The sequence below is a fragment of the Neoarius graeffei genome, chromosome 10 (assembly GCF_027579695.1).
Source record: "Neoarius graeffei isolate fNeoGra1 chromosome 10, fNeoGra1.pri, whole genome shotgun sequence".
In the NCBI taxonomy this organism is placed as follows: Eukaryota; Metazoa; Chordata; class Actinopteri; order Siluriformes; family Ariidae; genus Neoarius; species Neoarius graeffei.
Genome location: NC_083578.1, coordinates 65,460,377 through 65,484,761, shown reverse-complemented (window position 1 = coordinate 65,484,761; position 24,385 = coordinate 65,460,377). Strand labels below are relative to the sequence as shown.

The 24,385-nt window shown below is 40.6% G+C and overlaps 1 protein-coding gene across 1 annotated transcript in view; it reads right to left on the bottom strand.

Moving 5' to 3' along the window:
- Positions 1-689: 689 nt before the first annotated feature.
- agbl4 (AGBL carboxypeptidase 4) overlaps positions 690-24,385 on the bottom strand; it is a 690,290-nt gene continuing 666,594 nt past the window's right edge. Inside the window, exons 11-13 of the mRNA XM_060932734.1 lie at positions 11,231-11,393; positions 2,572-2,668; positions 690-989 (exon numbers count right to left, since the gene is read on the bottom strand). Of these exons, the coding sequence (XP_060788717.1) occupies positions 887-989; positions 2,572-2,668; positions 11,231-11,393 (363 nt within the window). The 3' untranslated portion in view covers positions 690-886. The remainder of the gene's footprint in view (positions 990-2,571; positions 2,669-11,230; positions 11,394-24,385) is intronic.

Below are 24,385 nucleotides of genomic sequence, written 5' to 3'. Positions count from 1 at the left end.
TGACTGCTCTCTGAAACATTTCAAATCATACACACACACATATATATATATATATATATATATATATATATATATATATATATATATATATATATATATATATATTTCCCCATAACAAAATGTCCTCATGAAAATGTCAAACCTCATGCAGCGGAATAGTCTTTGTTTAGGTGAACTCAGTCGTGAATCATTTTAATGGTTTTTCAACACAGAACAGTGGAGAGCCTCCTGCGTGACAGAACACGGTGGTTGGCTTTGCCTATTTTTGCACTATTTTGCAAAATATTGAATTCTTTTGTGATCATTGAGGCAGAAACTGTGGACAGCTTTCTCCAGATCTGTGGCCTTGTCTGTTCCAGTGCCAATGCTATGTAATAATACAGTGAATGATAGTAGGCAGTGTGTTAATACACTGATTCATAATGAATATTGAAAGTAATCCTTTTTGTAATTGAGATTTGAATAAAATCTGAAAACTGAATAAAATCACAGTAATAAATTGCAAATTTAAAAAAAAACAAGTGTGGATTGAATACAGTTCTCATATACAGTAATCACATTCCTAATGTCTGTATGCATAAACTCAAACACATATGGTAATATAATACATGCAAGCACTTTAGAGCGATAAGTACAACTGAGTTTCATTGAAAAGACAACCATGCTGTTGGTGTTTTCAAAAAAAGGCAAGCAGAAACCACTGAAAACAAATAGTTGAAGTTACAACAGTCAATACCAGAGCACTGTGTAGAGATTTCAGAACATTGATGATAACAGGTGAGTTATTGTGCAGCCCTGAAACTGATTGTAAATTAAATCCCCTTTCTTCAGTGTCAGGGAAGCAATGAGTAATCATGATTGGGAACTTCCATGACATTTTACTTCACTAGTCTCTGACTCCTTGGAATCTTCTTTCATTTTTGTCCCAATGTTGATTTTTTCCTTTTCGAGTGTTACTCCCCTGATGACCAGCAGCCGCAGCACCCAGACTGACAAAAGAAACAAAATGATGGGTTTTCAATGAACAATGTGACAATATTTCCAACATAAAATTTGTTTTTAGTTATTAATAAATGTAACTTCAATTTGAGAGTCTTTAAGCTGCATTTTTGCCTAAAAAATCTCTAATCAAAGAGTAATTTGTTTATTAATACTACTTGAGGGCCAGATGGGCTTTTGTGATTATTACATTACAGGCATTTAGCAGACGCTCTTATTCAGAGCAACGTGCAACGTACCTAGAGCAGCCTGGGGAGCAGTTGGGGTTAGGTACCTTGATCAAGGGCGCTTCAGCCATAAGTGCTAGTCTAGGGAATTGAACCAGTGACCCTTTGGTCCCAAAGCTGCTCCTTGAACCATTAGGCCATGGCTTCCCACATGATTATTATGATTATCATTCATAATTAATGTGAAATGTTGTTAATTTATGAATGCAATAATTCACATGCAAAATATGAAAAAAATACAGAATTTTCCCAAAAAATTCCCATCGTTTTTCAGTCATTTGAAGAGAGAACTGTAAATCTCTTGTCAGTATTCTCTTGAATAAGTTAACAAAGGGTAGTATGCTTAATCTGTGAGTCAAAGTTAGTTAGCATTAGTTAAAAACCCATTGCAACATGACAACATGGGACAATCCAACTGCAGGTTCAATCAATCAATAGTAAGTATTTATTTATTTATTTGAAGGCTGTGGGTTCAAATCCCACTCCTATCAAGCTGTCATAGTTTGGTCCTTGTGCCAGGGCTTTAACCCTTAGTTCCTCTCACAACTGTAAATTGCTTTGGATAAAAATGTCAGCCCAATGAACAAATGTCGTTTAAAATGTTGCATTGATTAGCAGAGCATGGTGCTGCAATGAGCAGAAACAGCATGCATATCACATCTGGTTTAATAAAATAGACTAAAATGAGCTTTACCCTCATCTCATTTAACTGTCTACTATAAGACAGCAGTAAGTGGTGTATTAACCATTTGGAACTGTGATTTTTTTGCCGGTAAAGCTCTGCAAGCTCTGATTAACTTGGGTTAATGGATAAATGGGTTAATTAGCTCAAAATACAGCTTACCTTTTGAAAGTACTTGATAGAGTCATGATTATCACAGTGTAGGCACTGCTAATTCATCTTTTTCCATTTAAAAAAGATGAGGTAGGACTACTCTTACAATTACTATAAAGCACTACACAAAAATACTGTATAATGATTTAAAAAAATTCAAACTAGATGCAGTTTTGCTCTCGTTCAGGCACAAAGAGGCCAAGTGAGCAGGAAAGGAGTCACATTCATTATGTTGTGGGGTAAAAGTAGAGTTGCTAATTGTGATTGGTAATTTGGTAGATCTGTAGCCTGTACCACTCATAGTCCCACCGAACTTGGTAAATTCACCACAGAATCCGTAGATAACACAGAGGATACAGACAAAATGCTCATTATGAAAATAAGGTGGCAGGGGCTTTAAAACAATTTCCTGATGGTTCCTAATAGAATCACTGAGTATGTGTCTCCTCAAACAAAACAATCAGTAAAACTGGTAGCATATCAGAAATGCACATCATAGAAAGAACAAACCTGCTAAATTGACTTGTTAATTTATTCTCATCAATCAGATTGTTTAGTTTATAATAATCCAGAAAAGTCCGGGCCACATTTTTACCCAGTTTCATATCTGGATGCCTGTTAAGGTACTCAACTTTTGCAAAGTGGTTACATTAATGTCATCACAGGCAGAATAACACTGAGAATAGTAGCTCAGCATGTATCATATATTCACCATATTTTTCTGAAGACAAAAAAAGCTTACATTAATTTACAGTGCTCAGACATTGGCTGCAATCTTAAATGTTGCCATTGTCATGCAGTGAAGAAAATCTGTTTAGCTCTGACATTTAAGAGTGAAATCTCCTTAGGCTCAATTCTTTGTATGTTGAAAGACTACACAAATCTATTGCTTTGCCTCCGAGGCCCTGCCAATCTTATGATGCAGACTTCCTCTGCTGCCTATAAATCTCTGCTCTGACGTGCTGCCATTAATTGAAATAAAAAATAAATATATAAACAAAAGCCCAATTTTCACCCTTCCAGAATAAAAATAAATAGCTGGCTAATACCCAGCAGAGCAATGCACAGAGTAAAGAGCCAGAGCAGCTCAGGCAGCGCTTGGCTGCTAGTGAGCGTAAATCAAACATGTTTCTGTTAGCCATGAGGGGAAAAAAATGCAGTTATTCACAGCTAGGGCTTTATTTAAATTCATACAACTGCTACAACTACTCTGCAAGACTTCCTATATTCCGCCTCCACCATGTCCACATTACAGAACACATCTATTACCCAAAGCACTACACCATAATGTTAGGAGTCTTTATGATGCGGCTGCACGGATGCCAATTTATTGATGCTAAGAGGCAAGCAGAGAAAACTGGTATGAGATAAAACAGCAGAAAATCTCTATCTTTCTCTCATGGGCAATGATGTGACATCATGGCAAACAGGTAAAGCTCTTTATAATGTAGAGTAGATGTGAATAGAATATCATGTCTTCTTTGTATCTAATAGGTTCACATGGTGGAAAGACCATTGATACCTGCTTAAAAATTATTTCTATTATTTACTGTTTTGAAAGTCAAGTTGGGTTTCAAATGGCTACAGTGATGTGTGTAACAAAATACTATGTGCCAATGAAGAAATAACTGGGATGAAAAGTAGACTGAAAAGATATACAGATCATTTCTTTAAAATGTATAGCAATCCTGTGTGTTGTGTTTAATCTTACACTCCTCTGAGAAAGGTCGAAGATGATAAATTGGGACAGATATTATATATATATATATATATTTTTTTTTGACCTTTGGATGTCAGATGCTTGCTGATGTCCAGATATAACATGCCAGACTGCCAAAGGTATCTGACTGATACAAAACCTCTGAAAGAAAAAAGAAAAAAAGGTAAAATGTCCTTTAAACTGTTTCCCCTTTATTTGATTTCTGCAAGCAGTAAAAGCCCTGTGTCCGGTCGAACATATACAGCTAAAATCTTGTCTCATTACCCAATTGTAAATGTGAAAATAGTCTTTGCTTTGCATAGGGTTCATTATGTAGCCATTTGTTTTATACCAAGTAACAAATATTTTGCAAATGCAGTCTTGTTCCATACATAATTATGTGGTGCTATTGCCCACGGTTTCCCACCCCATGTTTAAAAATCTGCACACACCACTGCATGTGGAATATGCACACATAATCTTTCACAACCTCCTCTGCAAAATAGAACAGTGAAGATTAAATGATATTACATTCCTCTCTGATTTACTATGCCACCACTGTATTATTCATGATCATCTCCATTTCCAAACATAATATGACAATTTATCAGCTAAATAAAAAAAAGGTGGAAAACAAGGTTGCTCATCTCCTTGATTACCAGAGAGAGAGCTTGGCATCTGTCATTGATCTACACCATTTTGGCTTTGAAGGATGGCATTTTCTTCATCTTCCCCGTGCTCGCTGTAGCCCAGACAGCCACTGCAATGTGTGGCATCATTCTGGGCTCCATCCTTCATCCAGTGGGATGATGGGAACTCTCTCCAGGACTCCAGTGCTTGTCTTCATAGCCCATCTGTCCAGGACTGCAACCTCTGCAGCCCTCCAAAAACAACAAGTGCTATTTTTGGGTGCCAAGAAAAAAGGAGGCCATGACATCACATGGTCTGGAATCTGGAGAATATATATATATATATATATATATATATATATATATATATATATATATATATATATATATATAAAAAACACACGGCTATAACTTTCGTGTTATACTGCCTGGCAACAGTATCAAAAGCCTATGCCAACGCCTTCCCAAAATCTCCATTATCCTTGGCATTTTTTGTTGTGACCTCAGAAAAAGTTTTGTGTTTCCCCTTGATCAACAGAAACTCCAGCAATCTGTGTTTGTGTGTGCATGCCCGCTCTCAGCGCCGACAGAAATAGCCCAGGAGCCTGCCGTGTGCAGATGGCCTCTCAGCTTGTGATGTCACATCATGCACATCCGTACCAGGACTCGGGTGATGGACGGCCCAATGAGGAAGATGAGAAGACTTCATCAGCATCACAGCTGCAAGCAAGACCCTCCTGAGCTTGGATTGACTGCTGGAAGTGAGCCAATGGCAACCTGGGCCACGCTGATGGGGCAGGAGCGGTTGAGAAGTCACGAAGCTGTGGAAGTTTCCAAAATATTCACTGTCCCAGCAGGACATGAGGTGAGAGGTGTTGCATAATCACAGAACAGGATGGTTAGGTTTCTTGGCATGGGTCTAAAAAAGCACACAGTAGAGAGGAGGCTTGTGCGTCATCGAGTAGCCCTGGGAATCACCTTTAACAAACAGGCCAGAGAAGGGCAAAGATCTTGTTTGTGACAGGGAGGGAAAGATATGATGGATGACAAAAGGTAGCATGTGTTGATAACAAAAGGATAAAGATCTGCATTGTGACCGTGGGCCTCTATTCATAGTAGTTATCTGGAGAGATACACAAAGGGGAGAATGTCTTTAGTCATTCATTTATACAGTTAAAAATACCTCAGTTTTGTTTCTATGTTACATGAATACAAATTAAAACTGCCTTGTTTTGAAAACGGCACAATATACTGTAAAATAATTAAACTTCAGCTGCGAGTTCTTTTGACGGGATGGCTGTTCAATGATAAAAGGGAGAAGTGTGCAGAATAGTAGTAAAACCCCTGATGTCATTGACGCATTAGCTGTTCTTAATATTATGTACACACTCTTCCTAAATCGATTTGGCATCTTTGTTGAAACTCAAGGACGCACCTTCAATGGAGCTGATGAGACGTGAGGGAGACTTGGTTGGCAAATGATTTGTTTACCAAGTTGTTTATCCGCACTGACCCACCATACAGACAGACGGACAATGATGCCCCAATGACAAGGAACAAGACACCATGGTCTTTAACCGACCGTTGGCTAACAAGCAGACAAATTAAGGCAATCAGCACCATCAATACAGCAGAGTGACAGGCTTGTCACTAGGGTGTCACAAACAGCCAATTAACAATGCTAATTAAAACAGCAAACAGGAGGACACAAAGGAGCCAGCATTGTCCCCCTGCAGCTCCTATTCACAGCCTGATGTGCCTCTCTAATGCAGGACAAATGAGTGCTCTTCAGCACCAGAGGTATTCATCTGGATGTTTGTATTTGCATTTCATAACAAATTTCATTGGCTAGATGTGACTTTAGAATTTGTCTGTTCACGTACACATTGACTGGAACCTACAGTACGTTCATACAAACGGACACTCCTATTTTAGCTCCAGAGAGTGGCATGTTGTAGTGTTAATAGAGATGAGATGGCCACAGGGCTGCAGAGGTTGCACTAAGCGCCTGAGATGAGCATTCTGGTGTATAGCATCCGATCTGACAGTGAAGCTGCTGTGGCGTGATTGGCTGCAGACCACAACACACAGACCGTACACAATCATGTCCATTTCATGCCATAAAGTTCTCAAAGGGCAGAACGCTGGCGTATCTGATGACCCTTTCACACAAAAAATCCACTTGAAAGCCAGAGGGAGAGAGAGTGAAGGAAGAGAAACAGAGAGAGAAATGAGAAAGAAACCCATCGGTTCTTTATGGACCATAAAGGCCATTAGAAGTTTTTAGAAGTTAACTCCTATAGGACAATGTACTTTAAACTAACCATCTTTGACAACAACAAGTAGAAGATTTGACCTTAAAACGTGGACTGCACACAACTGCAGTGTCATGAACAAGCATGTCTTGCATTCTGTATTAAAACTCTGGTGTTTGCCAGGTGTGAGTGATCTTTACAATGTGTCAGTCAGGTGTCGTTGTCAGAGTGATCCTTTAGCTTGCAGACAGCTGTCAGCATGTGGAGCAGCCAGACCGTCTTCTCCAAAAGCTATGATTGATGTGGAAACCAGCAGGAACCACCAAGCTGTCTGATTCCACACTCTGTCCGGCCTTTATCAATTTCTAAGTACGACCTGTCCTCAGGACAGCAGTGCAACATTTAAGCAAGGTGACTCCGGAGCTAGCCATTTGACGTGGCTGATCGGTGCTTGCTTGAGCGGGACACTTATTTCCGAAGGCTAGAGATAACAGCTCTCTCAGTAGCCATCTGCAGCCTACAAGACAGTAGAAAATGGCATGATCGGTAAAGCAGTGAACCTCCTCTCCCTCCACAGTGACAGGACGAAGGAAAGAACCTATTAACTTGTCAGACCATAAAGGGCAACAGAGCCCATTCTGAATAGGAACTTTTAAATAGGCTTTTCTGGAAAATGTTCTCAGTAATGTGTGCATAACTCTCAGCCATTCATGCAGTTCTGCTTTAACCCCCTTAATGCTAACTCTGATTTTAAGGCTAACCTTTAATTTAGCCTGCCTCTGGTGATGAAACCGTGTGTCCATTACAAAACTCTAAGACACGATACAGAGAGTTGTTTCTATAGGAGGAAACTTCGCAACAAAAAAGGCAAGGTATTAAAAAAGTTGCAGAGGAAACTCTCTGCATAAAGTGTCCAGCTGAGTCTTGAATGAGCTCCCAGATTCTCGCAGCTATCACCTGTCTCTGAAGCACTAATGATGGTCTGGCATCACAGTTTGCCACCCACCTTTTCAAAATAAGTTTTACAACAGTCCAACTCTGAAAAAGCACGATGCTTTGAAGCTTCCAAGGTATTATCTGTGACCAATTAAGCTGTTGTTTGGTGGGAGGCATGTGGAATATGACAGGAAATTGTGTCCATTCCAGACAGCAAGAGCTTTTCTTACAATACACAGGTCTTATGGAAAGAATGTGCCATTAAATTGATCTTTATAATTACAGCCATGGCTGCTCCAAAGATTTCATTAATCAGGCCTCATCACTCCAAAAGGTCATTCCAATCATACGGTCTCTGTTCGTTATCATCGTTGTGGGCCCAAGAGGACCCATAAGCACCCATCTCAACACTTGGAGAGCCTTCCTTGCCAGAAGGAACATTAGTAAGCCTATGATGCATAAGGGACATTTGACAAGCATAAAAATTCTCAGTGCTAGTGTGAAAAATGCAACATTAATTTCACAGTATGAAAGACAAAAGGTGCTGAAATAGTCCACACTGTTTCTCCATGTTCTTATGTTCCATCTGAACCATGAGACAGAACAGTAAGTATGTATATGTGCATGTGTAAGCATGTTTGAAGCTGTGAAGTGAAAGTTCATTCCAGTACAGATAGTTACACTGGTGTCACTGTCGCCCCCTCCCTCGTTTTTCCACTTTGCAGTCCCTCTTGTAAAAGGTTTTTGTTGGTGATTTGCACGCTCCACAGACCTGCTCGCCAGCCCATAAGAAATGACACGTCAGATTCCGTTGACCTCAGTGACCCCAATCTTTGCACTACATACCATGCCAACTGCCCTCTGTCTAATTGGGCCTGCAGTACAACCCATTTACACACATACACCTGCGCACGCACGCACGCACGCACACACACACACACACACACACACTGGGTTCCTTGTGTCATTGGTTCAGCTTGTGTGCAACCTTCAGCAGAGGATACCCCTTATTCATGCCACGCCAGCCCTATGGTATAATCACTGTTAAAAAGACGTGCGGTTAGGTGGCTAGCGTTCTGTGTGTGTTTGTGGACACAGCATAATCTGCGAACACTAACATGAGAGCCCCTTTCAATCTACCCACGCTCTTTCCACTGGGAAGCAAAGTCAGGATCAGTTTCAAGGAGAAGGGCATCAGAGGATAAGTTATGACTCGTTCCAGTTCTCTGTAAATTGCCTCTTTTTTCCTCAGGCATCCGCTCCCTGTCACGGGCAAAATAATCTACAATGCTTTTGAGTAATTCTACATGGATGGGTTTCTTATTACTGAATGCTAGCCAACTAGGCCTTGGAGTTGACAGTTCAGTGGAGCAGTGGACAGGCAGCAGGGAGAAAATTGTAAGAAAGGGGAAAAGTTACAGCATCAGTCAGACGCTTTACGGCCCCTTCTGATATGAACAGCAGATAAATAAAGAAAGAATTGCAAGAGCAGCCAGCAAATGGGAGAATGCTGGCAGATGGGCGCGTGACAGAGTGATACAGGCGAGAGACATTTTTAGACATGAAGCAGAGACAGAGAGACATACACACCAATACATATATACAGCGTAGCCTTTTCTCAGCACTAGAGGGCACTTAGGTTACACACATCTTTCCTGAATTTATACTAAAATGCTTTTAAGTCTCTGAACTCAAGTCCTCCTTATACAATAGGTTTCACCTTGTAATATAGCTACACAATAAGTCTACACACAATTTCATAACAACACCAATATGCCAAAAGGTTCAGCAAATTATATAATCTTGTAAATAGATTCCATTCCCATGTGCACTGAAAGGTCATGAACATTCAGTCTTTCATATTTAGTAACTGCTTCATCCTGCTCAAGGCCATGCTGGAGCTTGAGTCTCTCCTGGGAACAATCCAAGGCAGGGATACACCCTAGATGGGCTCCCAGTCCATCACAGGGTATCATACACACACCCATTCACACCTTAAAATAATTAATCCTCCTACTATTTGTGAGGAAACCAGAACCTGGAGGAACCGACACAGGTACAGAGGGAAAAATACACAAAACTCCACACAGACATGAAACCAGAGCTCAAGATTGAACCAGTGACCTTGACACTATAAGGTGGCAAGGCTACTGACCATTCCAGGGTCAGGAACAAAAGAACAGTATTAATAATATTTCCATGGATTGTACAGAGTCTGTGATTGACAAGTATTTTTTTTAGAGCAACAAGTGTTTTCACATTTATAGTCTAATACACGCATCACTATCAGTCCCCATCACATTAACCCCTTCAATGCCCTTGGACGAGTCACGTACGTCATGAAATCTTTTACCGCTGTGCCTTATGACGTACGCTACTCGTCATAAACACCTCCTTTTATGTACCTTACATGGCACATTACTTTTACTTCACAGTGGCACATATGAATTACAGTCAATGCCTAAAACGTTCTTCCGTCATAAGGCACAGCGGTAAAAGATTTCGTGACATACATGACTCGTCCAAGGGCATTGAAGGGGTTAAGCGGACCCACACTGAAAAAAAATTGAAAACTGAATTTGAGGAGCAAATTACTTACTTATCTTTCTGCATGGACAGATATTTTTACTTGATAAGATATCTTAGAATAAGTTGGTTGCGATCTAGAACTAGGTTTAATAATCTCAGAATTGGTATCTTGTATTCTTCTAATAGGAAATGCTAGATCGTTTCAACTATTTTCAAGATATTTTCACTTGCTAAGATATTATTTTTTGCAGTGCATGGAAGGAGCATCAGTATGGTCCAGTGAGCTTGTATGCCTTGCAGCCACACAATTCAAACAAAGCTTTGTTCCATCATAATGACCCCAAGAATAATTAAGAAATCAATGAGTGTTGTTCATGAGAAACACAGGGGCTAGGAAAGGAATTTCAGTAGACTGACATTATCACCTGGGCTTTCATTATTGAGCTTTGCAGCCATGTGTTACGTTGCCTTGCACACAGAAGACAGATAATTTCAGAAAGGGAGACAGTGACACGGCCATTGGCTTTTGTCTACAAAGCTTCATCCTGCATCAATTCCAGGAAATGAGGTCCTTTTGTCATAGATGTGATCCTCAGGAGCACAAAAATGCATTGTGCTTAAAGTACTCAATGGCTACATATGCAGCAGAGCTCTTGGGTAGAGATCGGATTTTGTTTGCAGCAGTCAGCAGATACAGTGGGATATAGTATAGGTGCTTTGATTATTGGCTTGACTGCACCAAATCAGTCCACAAAACAGTGAAGCAAGTTGGTCTGAGCTCCCTCGCTAAATTCCAAGGGAAATAATCTGCCTCCCAACCCAAACTCTTAAACTGAGCCACGCAAGACTCACTGAGCCACTGAGCCGAATAATACCTGCATCTCCATGAAACTATAAAGAGGTTATGTGCATCTATAGGAACATAAAACTTGATCAGGGATTATTCTACTCAAATTGTCCTCTCTGTAAGGCTCAGACACTGGTAGAAAGATAGGCCTGTCCTACACCTCTGTCTTAGTTCATTTTTCCATCCGTACGTCAAACAACAGGTTTTACCTGAGGAGGATTTGGGAGAGACAGAATAGAAACAGACTGTAAGACAGACACACATGGAAGGATACAGCTGTCCTCTGTGTATGGGATAGGCGTGGTGCTGCCTGCAGTCAGAAAGCTGTAGAAGGAAACCTCCAGAGTGTAGCAGTAGGACGTGTCATCAAGGAGGCCTCCAAGGAAGCGTCGTCCCGTCCCTGCTTTAACCACGTCACGATTGAATGATGTACTAGACTGCAGTGAAAACACACAGGCAGAATTATTGGCACTCTTCAACAGAATGGGCATAAGTAACTGTACAAACTAATCATTACACACCATGAGATATTTACTCTATCTCTAAAGACTTTTAATAAGAGTATTTTCTCTCAACAACTATTATGGCAACATTATAAACAGAATAAAACACAGTTCCAACTGTATTTATTTTAAATATGTTGCAGCCAGGGCGGCACGGTGGTGTAGTGGTTAGCGCTGTCGCCTCACAGCAAGAAGGTCCTGGGTTCGAGCCCCGGGGCCGGCGAGGGCCCTTCTGTGTGGAGTTTGCATGTTCTCCCCGTGTCCGCGTGGGTTTCCTCCGGGTGCTCCGGTTTCCCCCACAGTCCAAAGACATGCAGGTTAGGTTAACTGGTGACTCTAAATTGACCGTAGGTGTGAATGTGAGTGTGAATGGTTGTCTGTGTCTATGTGTCAGCCCTGTGATGACCTGGCGACTTGTCCAGGGTGTACCCCGCCTTTCGCCCGTAGTCAGCTGGGATAGGCTCCAGCTTGCCTGCGACCCTGTAGAAGGATAAAGCGGCTAGAGATAATGAGATGAGATGAGATGAGATGTTGCAGCCAGAATATCACCCAAAAGGAGGATCAAGTTCGGAGGCTACAACTCAGACATATCTATATCTTTCAGCAATACAGTGACCTCAGACATACATCCATATCAACACAAAAATGATTGCAGTAATAAAAAAAAAAATGCAATATGGCATGTAATGCCCATTTTATTCTCCATATTTGAATGCTACTGTGGTCTGAACTGATGAGGGATTTCCACATGCACAGACTTAATAATATAAAGGAGCTTGAAACATTCTGCATGAAGGAGTAGCCCAAGAGCCCGCTACAAGTGTCTCTAACCTTGTAAGACGTTTAAGGGAGGCTTTACCGAACATTAATTAATTCATTGCAAATGTGTATATTTCTACTTGCCACTCCACAGGTACACTTGCCGCATAAGAGGTGTGTCTCTCGACAATGTGAAAATGTGTTTTCATATGTTAGTCTTTTAGTGCAGTTCAGCTACTCTTTGCTTTTAACTCAACAAAATCACCAACAGTTTGGGAAACCATATATATATGTATAGAGGGTGTTTCGAAAAAATTGATATCATTTCAAAATCTAATAACTTTGCCAATTCTCGTTCAATTGACCTCAAATTTTAACAACGAGTGGAAACAGGTCAAAATTTTATGTTTAATATTTTTTGTTTTTATCTTTTTAGGTATAGAAATGGGGCGGCACAGTGGTGTAGTGGTTAGTGCCAGTGACGGACTGAGCAGTCTGGCATGTGGGCACATGCCAGAGGGGCCGCGGCCCCGACAATGCCCATCGCGGCCCCGCAACCGCATTGCCTCGGCCCACCCTCAGCTACTCAGTCACTACGTGCCTTCGTCGTCTTAAAAATTCCACCCTATTGACATATCAAGCAAGATATGTTCGCTATTTATACCACTTACAACTCCATATATTACAGTGACGGTGGCACCATGATGATGTGTTTCAGGTTTTACATTAGCCTATTTTATTTTGCTGGGAAATTTCTTCCTATAATGTAAAAAATGTGCACAGTTTAAAATAAAACAAATATATCTGTATTTTGTATTTGTTTGCGACAACTGAAGTAAAGCACTGCCTTGTGGGAATTTCATTTAGCCTACCGCCAAACTGACAGAAATAGAACGTTGAAGATTCAACATTCTGTAGCCTACTTCAGGGTTGTGGTAGTGGTCAAGTTGATGTTGGTCACAGTAGAAGAGGAGATAAACGGACGGTAGAGGTTGGATACTTACCATAGTTTAGTAAAATGAATCGAGGAGGCACTAAACGACACAAGGGGGGAGCGGAGAAAAAGAGGGAAAAATTGAAGAGAACGCTGCTGTCGGGGGGCGAAAAATGTGCGAAACTGGATGTGTTTTTCATCTACTGCAACCTCAACTAGCAGCGCTAGCATTGATGTTGGCGACACTGGCGAGGAGGGATATGATGAGCAAGAACAAAATGAGCAAAAGGAGGATGAACAAAATGAGCAAAAAGAGGATGAACAAGACATGGTGATGATGGTGGATAATGAATGCATGGAACTGGTAGTGGCAACCAACACACAACAAGCTCGTGGTGGGTCTGACTGTGTATTAGCCGGTGCAACCGAGATGGAGACCGATGCTGCAGGAGGCAGCATTGCAAATGTAAGTGTTGTGGTTGTGGACTAAAGTCACGATTGATGGGTTAATCTGAGCATAATGTATGGCATTGCACGTGTCCATAAATGCTTAATGTATAAATGCTTCGTGTGTGGTGGCGTTGTCAGACCTAATTTCAACATAGGCCTGCCTGTGACCGTGACACTCTCTTGCGATTATGACACCCCCCCCCCTTTTTTTTTGGTTCAAATGCGTTCCACGGTCTATGGGGCCGCTTGTAGGTGCAAAATGCCAGGGCCGTTTTTTTATCCCAGTCCGTCACTGGTTGGCGCTGTCGCCTCACAGCAAGAAGGTTCTGGGTTTGGGCCCAGCAGCCGACGAGGGCTTTTCTGTGTGGCGCTTGCATGTTCTCCCCTTCCTCCGGGTGCTCCGGTTTCCCCCACAGTCCAAAGGCATGCAGGTTATGCTAATTGGTGTCTCTAAATTGACCGTAGGTGTGAATGTGAGTGTGAATGGTTGTTTGTGCCTATGTGTCAGCCCTGCGATGACCTGGCGACTTGTCCAGGGTGTACCCCACCTCTCGCCCATAGTCAGCTGGGATAGGCTCCAGCTTGCCTGCGACCCTGTACAGGATAAGCGACTACAGATAATGGATCGATGGATAGGTACAGAAATGCCATTCACTGGAAAAGAAAAGACATTTTGCGTCTTAGCGTATGCTCGAATACAGTTGAACAATTTGTGAAATCGTTCATGAAATCCACATACCTTTGAATTTCTTTCAAATTTTGAGGAATAAATCTTATATTGTTCAGTTTCATTTGCCTAGACCATGCAGTTTCTAGGATATTTACATCTCAAATAATATCAGTTTTGAAACACCCTGCATATATTTTTTTACCTTTACAGTCCTGCACTGGGGCTATACATTATAGAGAATCTAGATACTGCTATAAATAAAGTTTGCACATGATTTTTAGGAGGGATGTATGGCAGATGGAACAGATGGAACGATCTACATGAACCATCATTTGCAGTAATTATTTGCACCTAGGATCCTGAGTCACGATGGGAACCTACTTCTAATCTCCTTAAATTTGTATTCAGCTTAACTTTTTTTTTTTGCTGCAGTGTGAGTCAGGTTCTGGCCACTTGCCATGCCTTAATCTGATGTACACTTTTTTGTGACGACTAATTGAAAATGAATGAGGAAAAAAAAAGTAAAATGGTGATTTCACAGTCAATGAGCATATACGGTTAGAGCCACTTACAACTGGAGCCTGTTTGTCACAGTACCCTTTTGAAGTATAAACTGGTAAATAGAAATCTATTAGAAATCATATTCTATACACTATAAAACTTTTATCAAGTGTGAGTTCAAGGTAATAAAGGCAACTACATATGTATGTACATAGATATGAAGTACAGGAAGCACAATATGTTGTCATGGGAGAAGGGAAAATGGATACCGGAACATTATAGATAAGAAAAAATACCTCATCTTCTCTATAGCTAAAGGACTGTTTGGAGTAAGAGCATAACTGTGGTGTGTATGTGCATTAGTATGCTTTAATAATTAATGCTACTTTTTCCATGATAGGAATCCTGTGTGGGGGTCATGCAGTTTTTCTCTGCCAGCAACTTTCAATATGTGCTTAGTTTGCACACTGCAGGACTTTCTGTGGCTTTCCTTGGAGTTCTAATGGCTGGTAAGCATTTGCTGTGGGCAGTGGAGGTGACTGATGTCGTGTCAGGAAGGTAGCTAGTGGCTAGCAGCGGCAGAGACATGGTCCTCTCCCGAGGTGCAGCTTCATCAACATGCAGCCTGATCTAGGTTCTGAATAGGCAGAGAGGCATGGCAAGAGGCCAGACATTGAACTGCCCTCACTGTCAGAAACAGGGGTACAGTAGGAGTCCATTTCTGTCCCCCAAGGTACCGTCTACACTAATGTACCTCCTAGGGCACATTACTGGACCTTAAGGTAACTATGTGTACCTTCTTATGGCCAAAAAGGTACATATATGTTCCCAAGTAGTATATAAAAGGTACAAATAAGTACTTTAGAGGGTGTCACCCCAGTGACAAGCCATTGTACTGCTAAAGGTATGATAATGTACTTTATTTTCTGAGTGCTCAGTCTCACACACCCTTCATATTTAACAGTTATGCCACAAAATTGAGTCGTACATGAGCTGATAGACGATGAGGCACGTAGCACTGAGTCAGCTATAAGCCAGGTATGATAAGATTGAGTGGAATAACTGTATTATTCTATCCACATTCACTGGATTTTGAGAAACACAGCATTTTCATTTTTCGCAAATTTGAGAAATAAAAGCTTTGTACAAAACATCCGACAAAATTTCCACTTAGAATGCAAACAAACCGGCGAAATGACAGCAACAATTTGTGAAAAATGCTATAATAATAATAATTCTTGAAAAATAAAAAAAGATACGTTCTCACCATCAAATACTTTTATTCCATATTTTGTTCCTTTTTTTTAATTTTTGGGGGTTTTGTTTTCGAGTACGGTTTTTGTTTTGTCCTCGGTTGGTTCAGCAACATGCTCCGCCATTTTGTTTTTCTCCACTCATGAGCTGATATCCTAGTAGTAGAGTAGCCAATCAGAGTGTGCGATTGCTCATATCCAGTGAATGCGGATAAAATAAAACTGTATATTATCTATAAATACATTGTATATTATCCCTGGATAATCTGTACTGCTGTATATACAATGTACATATCTCTGACATATATTTATGACTAATACTTGCATATATTATATTTTTATACCTATTATAGTTTTTCTATTATGACGTAGTGTAATTACCATTCATATGGTTATCTGCTAGCTAGCTACCTTCCTGACGATATTAAAACGTGCTCTAAGATTTCCCAGTTTAAATTTAAATTCTCTTAAAGTCTTTCAGTGCATATGATTCTAATTTTTTACATTCTTACATTATGATAATGTTAATTTATTTATCAACTTGTTTCAATTAGTTTAAATAATTCGCTTTTAAACTTTCATTTCTCAATCTTGTAACATGTAATTAGTTTTTACAGGACCTTCTTGAAAATCACTTTGGTGAAGAAGCATCCTGTTAAAATATGATTTTAAAAAATCTGCTCACTAGCTACTGCACATATTCACCACCCATAGTCTTGTTTATTTAATTATTATATATACTGTATATATAACCTGCACTTTACAAATTTGCAAATATGTATTTTTGAATTTACACAGTACTGAGTATGAGGATTACTTTAAAGACACTATTATTATACTAACTGTATGCTTACTCATGATAATAATTAATACATTCTGACTTTAAAGTAAACTTTAAGTATAATCATTAATTATTTATTCTACAGTTTAGAATTTAAAATCTAGCTAGTTCTCCCCAGTGTCGCCAACTGCGTCACTAGACTTCGCAAATTTTAGGCTACATCCACACGACAACGGCAACAAGATTTTTTTTTTTAAATATCGCGTCCACATGGGCAACGGTTCAGTAAAATTTCAGGTCCATATGGCAACGCAACGCTTGCTGAAAACGATGCAATACACATGCCACACCTCTACATGCGCTGTAAGACGGTCCCATCGGAGACACCAGAACAATAGAAGAAGTAGACGCATGCGCATAAACCCCTTTTTCTGTAGCATTAGCCACATAAAGTTTTGATTATTAATCAGTAGCGTAAAACGATAGACGCAGAAAGAGGAATGAACGGGGGTAGATGGAAGCCGGTACGCCAACATTCTGATATCCTCCAGAATTCTTTAATGGTCTGGAATAAATTGAATGCTACACGTTGATGGATTACTTTTTATTGTAAAATAATAACAAAACAAACCAAGGGAAAACCAACAAAGAATTAAAGTATATACAAAGGGGAAACCAACCACAAAGGAGAAACAAGCAGGCATCAAAGAGACGTGGAGCCAGCCCCCAAGGAGAGAGAGAGCGTGTTCAGGCTCCCACCCTAGCATTTATAGGGGAAACATCATTGGCTCTACACCAGCCACCTGTAAAACAATTAGGTGCAGCAACCATACAAAAAGGTACTGGGGGCCCCTAATGGTAGGAGGACGTAACAGTGAGATCGCTCCTTTTTTTTCGCCTATTTTTGCTGGCGGGATTGTTTTTGTTTTTGGAAAGCAGTGAAAATATTTTGTAAGCGCGTTTCATGAACCAAGTTATAGGATTTGTTGACAACTCGCATCGAGTTCGTTACACTTCTACCCGGCGTGAAGCACTGACAGTCATGTGGTTGTGACGTCATCGTAAACAAATCCATTCTACTCATCCAGACGACTTCGCAACGGCGCCGTTGCCAGATTTTTCCACTCTGGAACCCGTTCTCAAAAGATTACGTTTTGGGGCACCCAAAACGCCAGTGCCGTGTGGACGCCAGGCCGAAACGATAAACAATTTTATCAGATTCACCTGAATCCGTTGCCGTGTGGACAGGGCCTTAGAAACTTTATTTAAAAAAAACCTACTAACAATTCCCAGTGACAACACCATGAGCACTATTGTTTACAAAAAACAATCACTAATCACCACTGTTCCCAACACAATTTTTTTTTCCAATGACCAGTCACTGATTACCATTATTTGTCTTCCCCAAGCACTTCTTCACGCTTTGTTTAACTTTTGTCTTGACAGGTAATAGTGAGATAGTCCATCTGTAACCATTTACTTCATGTCTATTTACCAGCTAATCACTATGACTGGTTCTTTCTGTCTGCATTCTTGATAAAGGATACAGTATTTTGTAAATGTATAGAAGGTTAGTTTGTGGTGCCGTGACAAAAGATTTCTTCAGAAAATCTTCCAGAAAATCTGCAATTTGATATGCAAAAGATCATGACGAATTGATGAAAATGCAAATTAGTTTGTGATGTCATCAGGTGACTTATGGCAACTTTCTGAGCATGCATTGCTACTTTCCTCTGAAAAGAGTTGGCAACACTGGTTCTTCCCCATCACATGAAGGCTACCACTCTCGAAATTAAGGTGCATCTTCTGAGACGGGAAACACATGCTTGCGCTGCTCTACTCTACTATTGCCAGGATTCTGACTTGTCATCTCCTGACCACAAGCTGTTTAATTTACTGTTGCACCACTCAAGCTCACAAAATTATTTAATTAAAAATGATTTGTTCTGAGTATTGTTCACTGGAGTCACGTCAGGTCATCTTAATTAATAAAGCATTTTTTTTTCAAGACAAAATGTTCATGTGAATTGATGTAAGGGGAGGTTTAAAATCTATTTTCAAAATACAATTTAAAATGCTTGGTAAAATGTATAATAAATATATTGATACAGAATTAAAGCCTGCTCACATGAAAACTTAATATCCTGTAGAATTCATCTCATCTCATCTCATTATCTCTAGCCGCTTTATCCTTCTACAGGGTCGCAGGCAAGCTGGAGCCTATCCCAGCTGACTACGGGCGAGAGGCAGGGTACACCCTGGACAAGTTGCCAGGTCATCACAGGGCTGACACATAGACACAGACAACCATTCACACTCACACCTACGGTCAATTTAGAGTCACCAGTTAACCTACCCTGCATGTCTTTGGACTGTGGGGGAAACCGGAGCACTCGGAGGAAACCCACGCGGACACGGGGAGAACATGCAAACTCCGCACAGAAAGGCCCTGACCGGCCTCGGGGCTCGAACCCAGGACCTTCTTGCTGTGAGGTGACAGCGCTAACCACTACACCACCGTGCCGCCCCCCTGTAGAATTCAATGTAAAGTAAATACTCATCTCATCTAATCTCATTATCTCTAGCCGCTTTATCCTGTTCTACAGGGTTGCAGGCAAGCTGGAGCCTATCTATCCCAGCTGACTACGGGCGAAAGGCGGGGTACACCCTGGACAAGTCGCCAGGTCATCACAGGGCTGACACATAGACACAGACAACCATTCACACTCACTTTAGAGTCACCAGTTAACCTAACCTGCATGTCTTTGGACTGTGGGGGAAACCAGAGCACCCAGAGGAAACCCACGCGGAGAACATGCAAACTCCACACAGAAAGGCCCTCGCCAGCCACGAACCCGGACATTCTTGCTGTGAGGTGACAGCGCTAACCACTACACCACCGTGCCGCCCTAAAGTAAATACTGTATAAATATATTCAGAAATCAGTTTTATTGGGGTATTATGACTAAAATATCTTTTGGCTAAATTAATAGGTGAATTGGCACGTAGTGTTTTAAGAACACTTCTAATCAGGGCAGCTCATATCGATGGACTAGCATGGCTAAGCCCCGCCCATTTTTCAAAGGAAAAAGAAAAATCAATATGAGGTTTCATTTTGGGCATCCACATCATCTTATCTGTGGATAACGAACATTTTAAAGGGTCTGGCTCACCCTTCCCAGAATCTTCTGCACCAAGTGCTGAGTTTCCATTTTCTATGCAAACGATATTCCAAAAACAATCCCAAATATCTGGTAACATGGTGAGCAGAAAAGCATCTCAGCATACACAAAACATCAAACCTTGAGTGGATGAGCTGAAATATCAGAAGGTGACATTGGGTTCCACTCCTGTCAGCCAAGAACAGGAATCTGAGGCTATCATGGGCACAGACCCACCTATACCGGACAACAGTGTTTCAGCCTGCAGACCCTCAGCTAAGAGGATGTTTTTTGTTTATCACACCATTCTGTGTAAGCTCTACAGACTGTTGTGTGTGAAAACCCCAGGAGATCAGCAGGTTCTGAAATACTCAAACCAGCCCACCTGTCATCAACACCCATGCCAAGGTTAAAATCACACAGATCACACTTTTTTCTTCATTCTGATGTTTGATGTGAACATTAACTGCAGCTCTTGACTTTGTATCTGTATGATTGTATGCATTGTGCTGCCACATGATTGGCTGATTAGATAACTGCATAAATGTGCAGGTGTTCCTAATAAAGTGGACAGTGATATAAAGTTTTGGGCAGATCTAGCAAATATTAAAAAAAAATTGCTTATCAGATCAAATTTGATTAAAAAAAAAAGCATAACAGTTTAATCAGAACAGATTACTTTAATCATCCAGGCTTAGTCCAGAATAACCACATATCCTTATACTCTCTCTCTCTCTCTCTCTCTCTCTCTCACTCACACACACACACACACACACACACACACACACACACACACACACACATACATACAGTAGAAACCCGTGTTCCTCACCTTTTCAAGTCAGCATTTATATCATATCTTAAATAGTGTGACATTTGTGTGTGTGTGTATCATGGATTGAAATGAGTGTGTGTCCTGAAGAGCACTCTTTGTATATGGCTGAAAGAAGAGAAGAACTGCTGAATGGCTGACTGAACAGTAAAGGTTATTGCTCTGGCTATACACTCCTGGCACAGCTGCGAAATGTCACACTGTGTGAGCTCTGAAGGTCATTGATGCAGGTCGGAGAAATTCAACCCTGACAAAAGACAGTGAACTACAAATACAGCACTAAAGCTGAAAGAAAGCTTAAAAGATAGCTCACTCTGCAGCATAGAAACACCATGTACAACCCCAATTCCAAAAAAGTTGGAACACTGTGTAAGCTGTAAATAAAAACAGAATGTGATAATTTGCAAATCGTGGAAACCCTATATTTCATTGAAAATAGGACAAAGACAACATATGAAATGTTGAAACTGAGAAATTTTTATTGTTTTCCGAAAAAACATATGCTCATTTTGAATTTGATGTCAGTAACACATTTCAGAAAAGTTGGGACAGGAGCATGTTTACCACTGTGTTGCATCACCTCTACTTTTAACAGCACTCTGTAAACGTTTGGGGACTGAGGAGACCTACTGCTGTAGTTCTGAAAGAGAAATGTTGTCCCATTTTTGCCTGAAATACAATTTCAGTTGCTCAACAGTGTCTCCTTTGTCGTATTTTGCGCTTCATAATACGCCAAATGTTTTAAATGGGAGACAGGTCTGGACTGTAGGCAGGCCAGTTTAGCACCCAGACTCTTTTACTACAGAGCCATGCAGTTTTAATACATGCAGAAAGCGGTTTGGCATTGTCTCGCTGAAAGAAGGAAGGCCTTCCCTGAAAGAGATTTTGTCTGAATGGCAGCATATTGCTCTGAAACGTGTACACATCATTCAGCATTAATGATGCCTTCACAAATGTACAAGCTACCCATGTCATGTGCACTAATGCCCCCTCATACCATCACAGATGCTGGCTTCTGAACTGTGCACTGATAACAAGCCGGATAGTCCCTCTCCTCTTTAGCCTGGAGGACGTGGTGTCCATGATTTATAAAAAGAATTTCTACTTTTGATTTGTCAGACCTCGGGACAATTTTCCACTTCACCTCAGTCTATTGTGAACAGGGGTGAAAGTAAGCTGGTCCTGGCCGGTCCGACATACCACTAAAAGATTTGGCCGTACCGGAAAGAAAAATATACTGTCTCTGAAAAAAAAGGCCATATGGAAAAGATGTAGATAAATCTTATAAAATTTGTATGTCCTTTGTCTGAAACTTGTATGTAAAGCATACAACAGTCAAACCAGATATAAGATCCTTAGTAAATTTGAACAAAATGAAACTTGTATGATTTGCGTATTTATCAGAACAATATATGACAGTAATGCAAAAGTGGCCACTTTCAGGAGTAAATCATATTCCTTATATGATGCACAATACATGAAACATAAACTGAAGGTGATGGAAAGTTATTAACCCCGCCGACAGTAGTCGGAGGGGTTATTATTTTCACCTGCATCAGTCTGTGTGTGTGTGTATCTGTCTGTCTGTCTGTCTGTCTGTGTGTCTGCAAGATATCTCAAGAACCAATGGATCGATTTGGACCAAATTTTGTACGTGTTGCCAATCACCCAGGAAGGAAACCATTAAATTTTGGAGGTCAAAGGTCAAAGGTCAAGGTCATGGCAGAACTTCGAAATTTTCGCCCAATGTATTTTAATAGGGAAAAGGCGGGGTTTGCACTCGTTAGAGTGTCCCTGTCTAGTTTTTTTTATAAGTTTCTTCTATTTCTTTTCCATATGGGGCATAACACACCTGCTAACGTCAATTTACCAAAAGCAACACGTTTTCCTCAATATACATTGCATATAACTCGTTCTGACCTGTCTCTGAATTATGTCTGAAGTGAATTCCTTCCGTGTTTCACTCGACAGGCAGCGTGCGAGATAGTGCGCGGAGCCCACTGCTTAACCATCTTGCGCCAACGTGCGCAGCTGGTATTCAAAGTGTTTTAGTAGACAGACGTTTGTTGCAGAGTCTCCCAAATAAAAACAACATATACAGAAACATATGTTGATGTTTCAATATTCTATTATGTGTGCAGTGTTTCGCTGGACAAACAACAAGCAAGCTACAGCGCGCGTACAGCTTAACCAGATCTTGTGCTATAACGTGTGCAGCTGGTAATCAAAGTGCTTCAGCAGACAGACATTAGTTGCAAAGTCTCCCAAATAAAAAGGCGAATAAAGAAACATGCTAATGTTTCATGATAGGCTATTTAAAAATTACTTTGATCAGACATTCATAAATCGAGTGGAAGTTGGGGCAAAGATTCTAGATTACTGTCTGGTTGGAGCGAGCAGAGTAACTAGGCTACCAATGCATGGCACGCGCACTGAGAACACACACACTTACTGTAGAACACACGCACTTTCTCAAACGTTCAAGCCTCTTTGGAATTTATTTTAAGTGTTTCACCTAAAAACTTTCACTTTTCTGTTCTGTTACACTGTTCTGTGTCCAATGTCCAAAATGAAAAGTTAGTTTTCAACTGTTCAGCTAAAAAAAAAGTTATTAAAACGATTGTGTGGTTGAAATGATGTGTTTGCAATTTATTTATAATCAAAAACTGATACAGGTGGATGAAAGAGTGATAGTGTGATAAAAAAGTACTATACTAGTACTACTGAGTGATAAGAAGTCCTAGTGAATGCTTGATAAGTAGACAATAATAAATAATTAGGTGTATTTTTCACTATGACTCAAAATAATAGTACCAGCAAGAAATAAAAGTTACTTTCATCCCTGATTGTGAAAGAGCTCGGACCCAGAGAAGGTGGCGGTGTTTCTGGATATTGTTTATATCTGGTTTTAACGTGCATTTGTGGATGCAGTAATGAACTGTTTTCAGAGACGATGGTTTTCTGAAGTGTTTCTGAGCCCATACAGTGATTTCCACTACAGAAATGTGTCTGTTTTTAATGCAGTGTCGCCTGAGGGCCTGAAGATCACATGCATCCAATGTCAGTTTTCAGCCTTGTCTCTTGCATACAGAGATTTCTCCAGATTCTCTCAATCTTTTAATGATATTGTGTACCATAAATGATGTGATCCCCAAATTCTTTGCAATTTTACACTGAGGAACGTTATTCTTAAATTGTTGCACTGTTTGCCCACACAGTCTTTCACAGAGTGGTGAACCCCGCCCCATCTTTACTTCTGAGAGACTCAGCCTCTCTGGGATGCTCTTTTTTATACCAAATCATGCTACTGACCTGTTGCCAATTAACCAAATAATTTTTTTTTAGCATTACATAACTTTGGGCGGCACAGTGGTGTAGTGGTTAGCGCTGTCGCCTCACAGCAAGAAGGTCCTGGGTTCGAGCCCCGGGGCCGGCGAGGGCCTTTCTGTGTGGAGTTTGCATGTTCTCCCCGTGTCCGCGTGGGTTTCCTCTGGGTGCTCCGGTTTCCCCCACAGTCCAAAGACATGCAGGTTAGGTTAACTGGTGACTCTAAATTGACCGTAGGTGTGAATGGTTGTCTGTGTC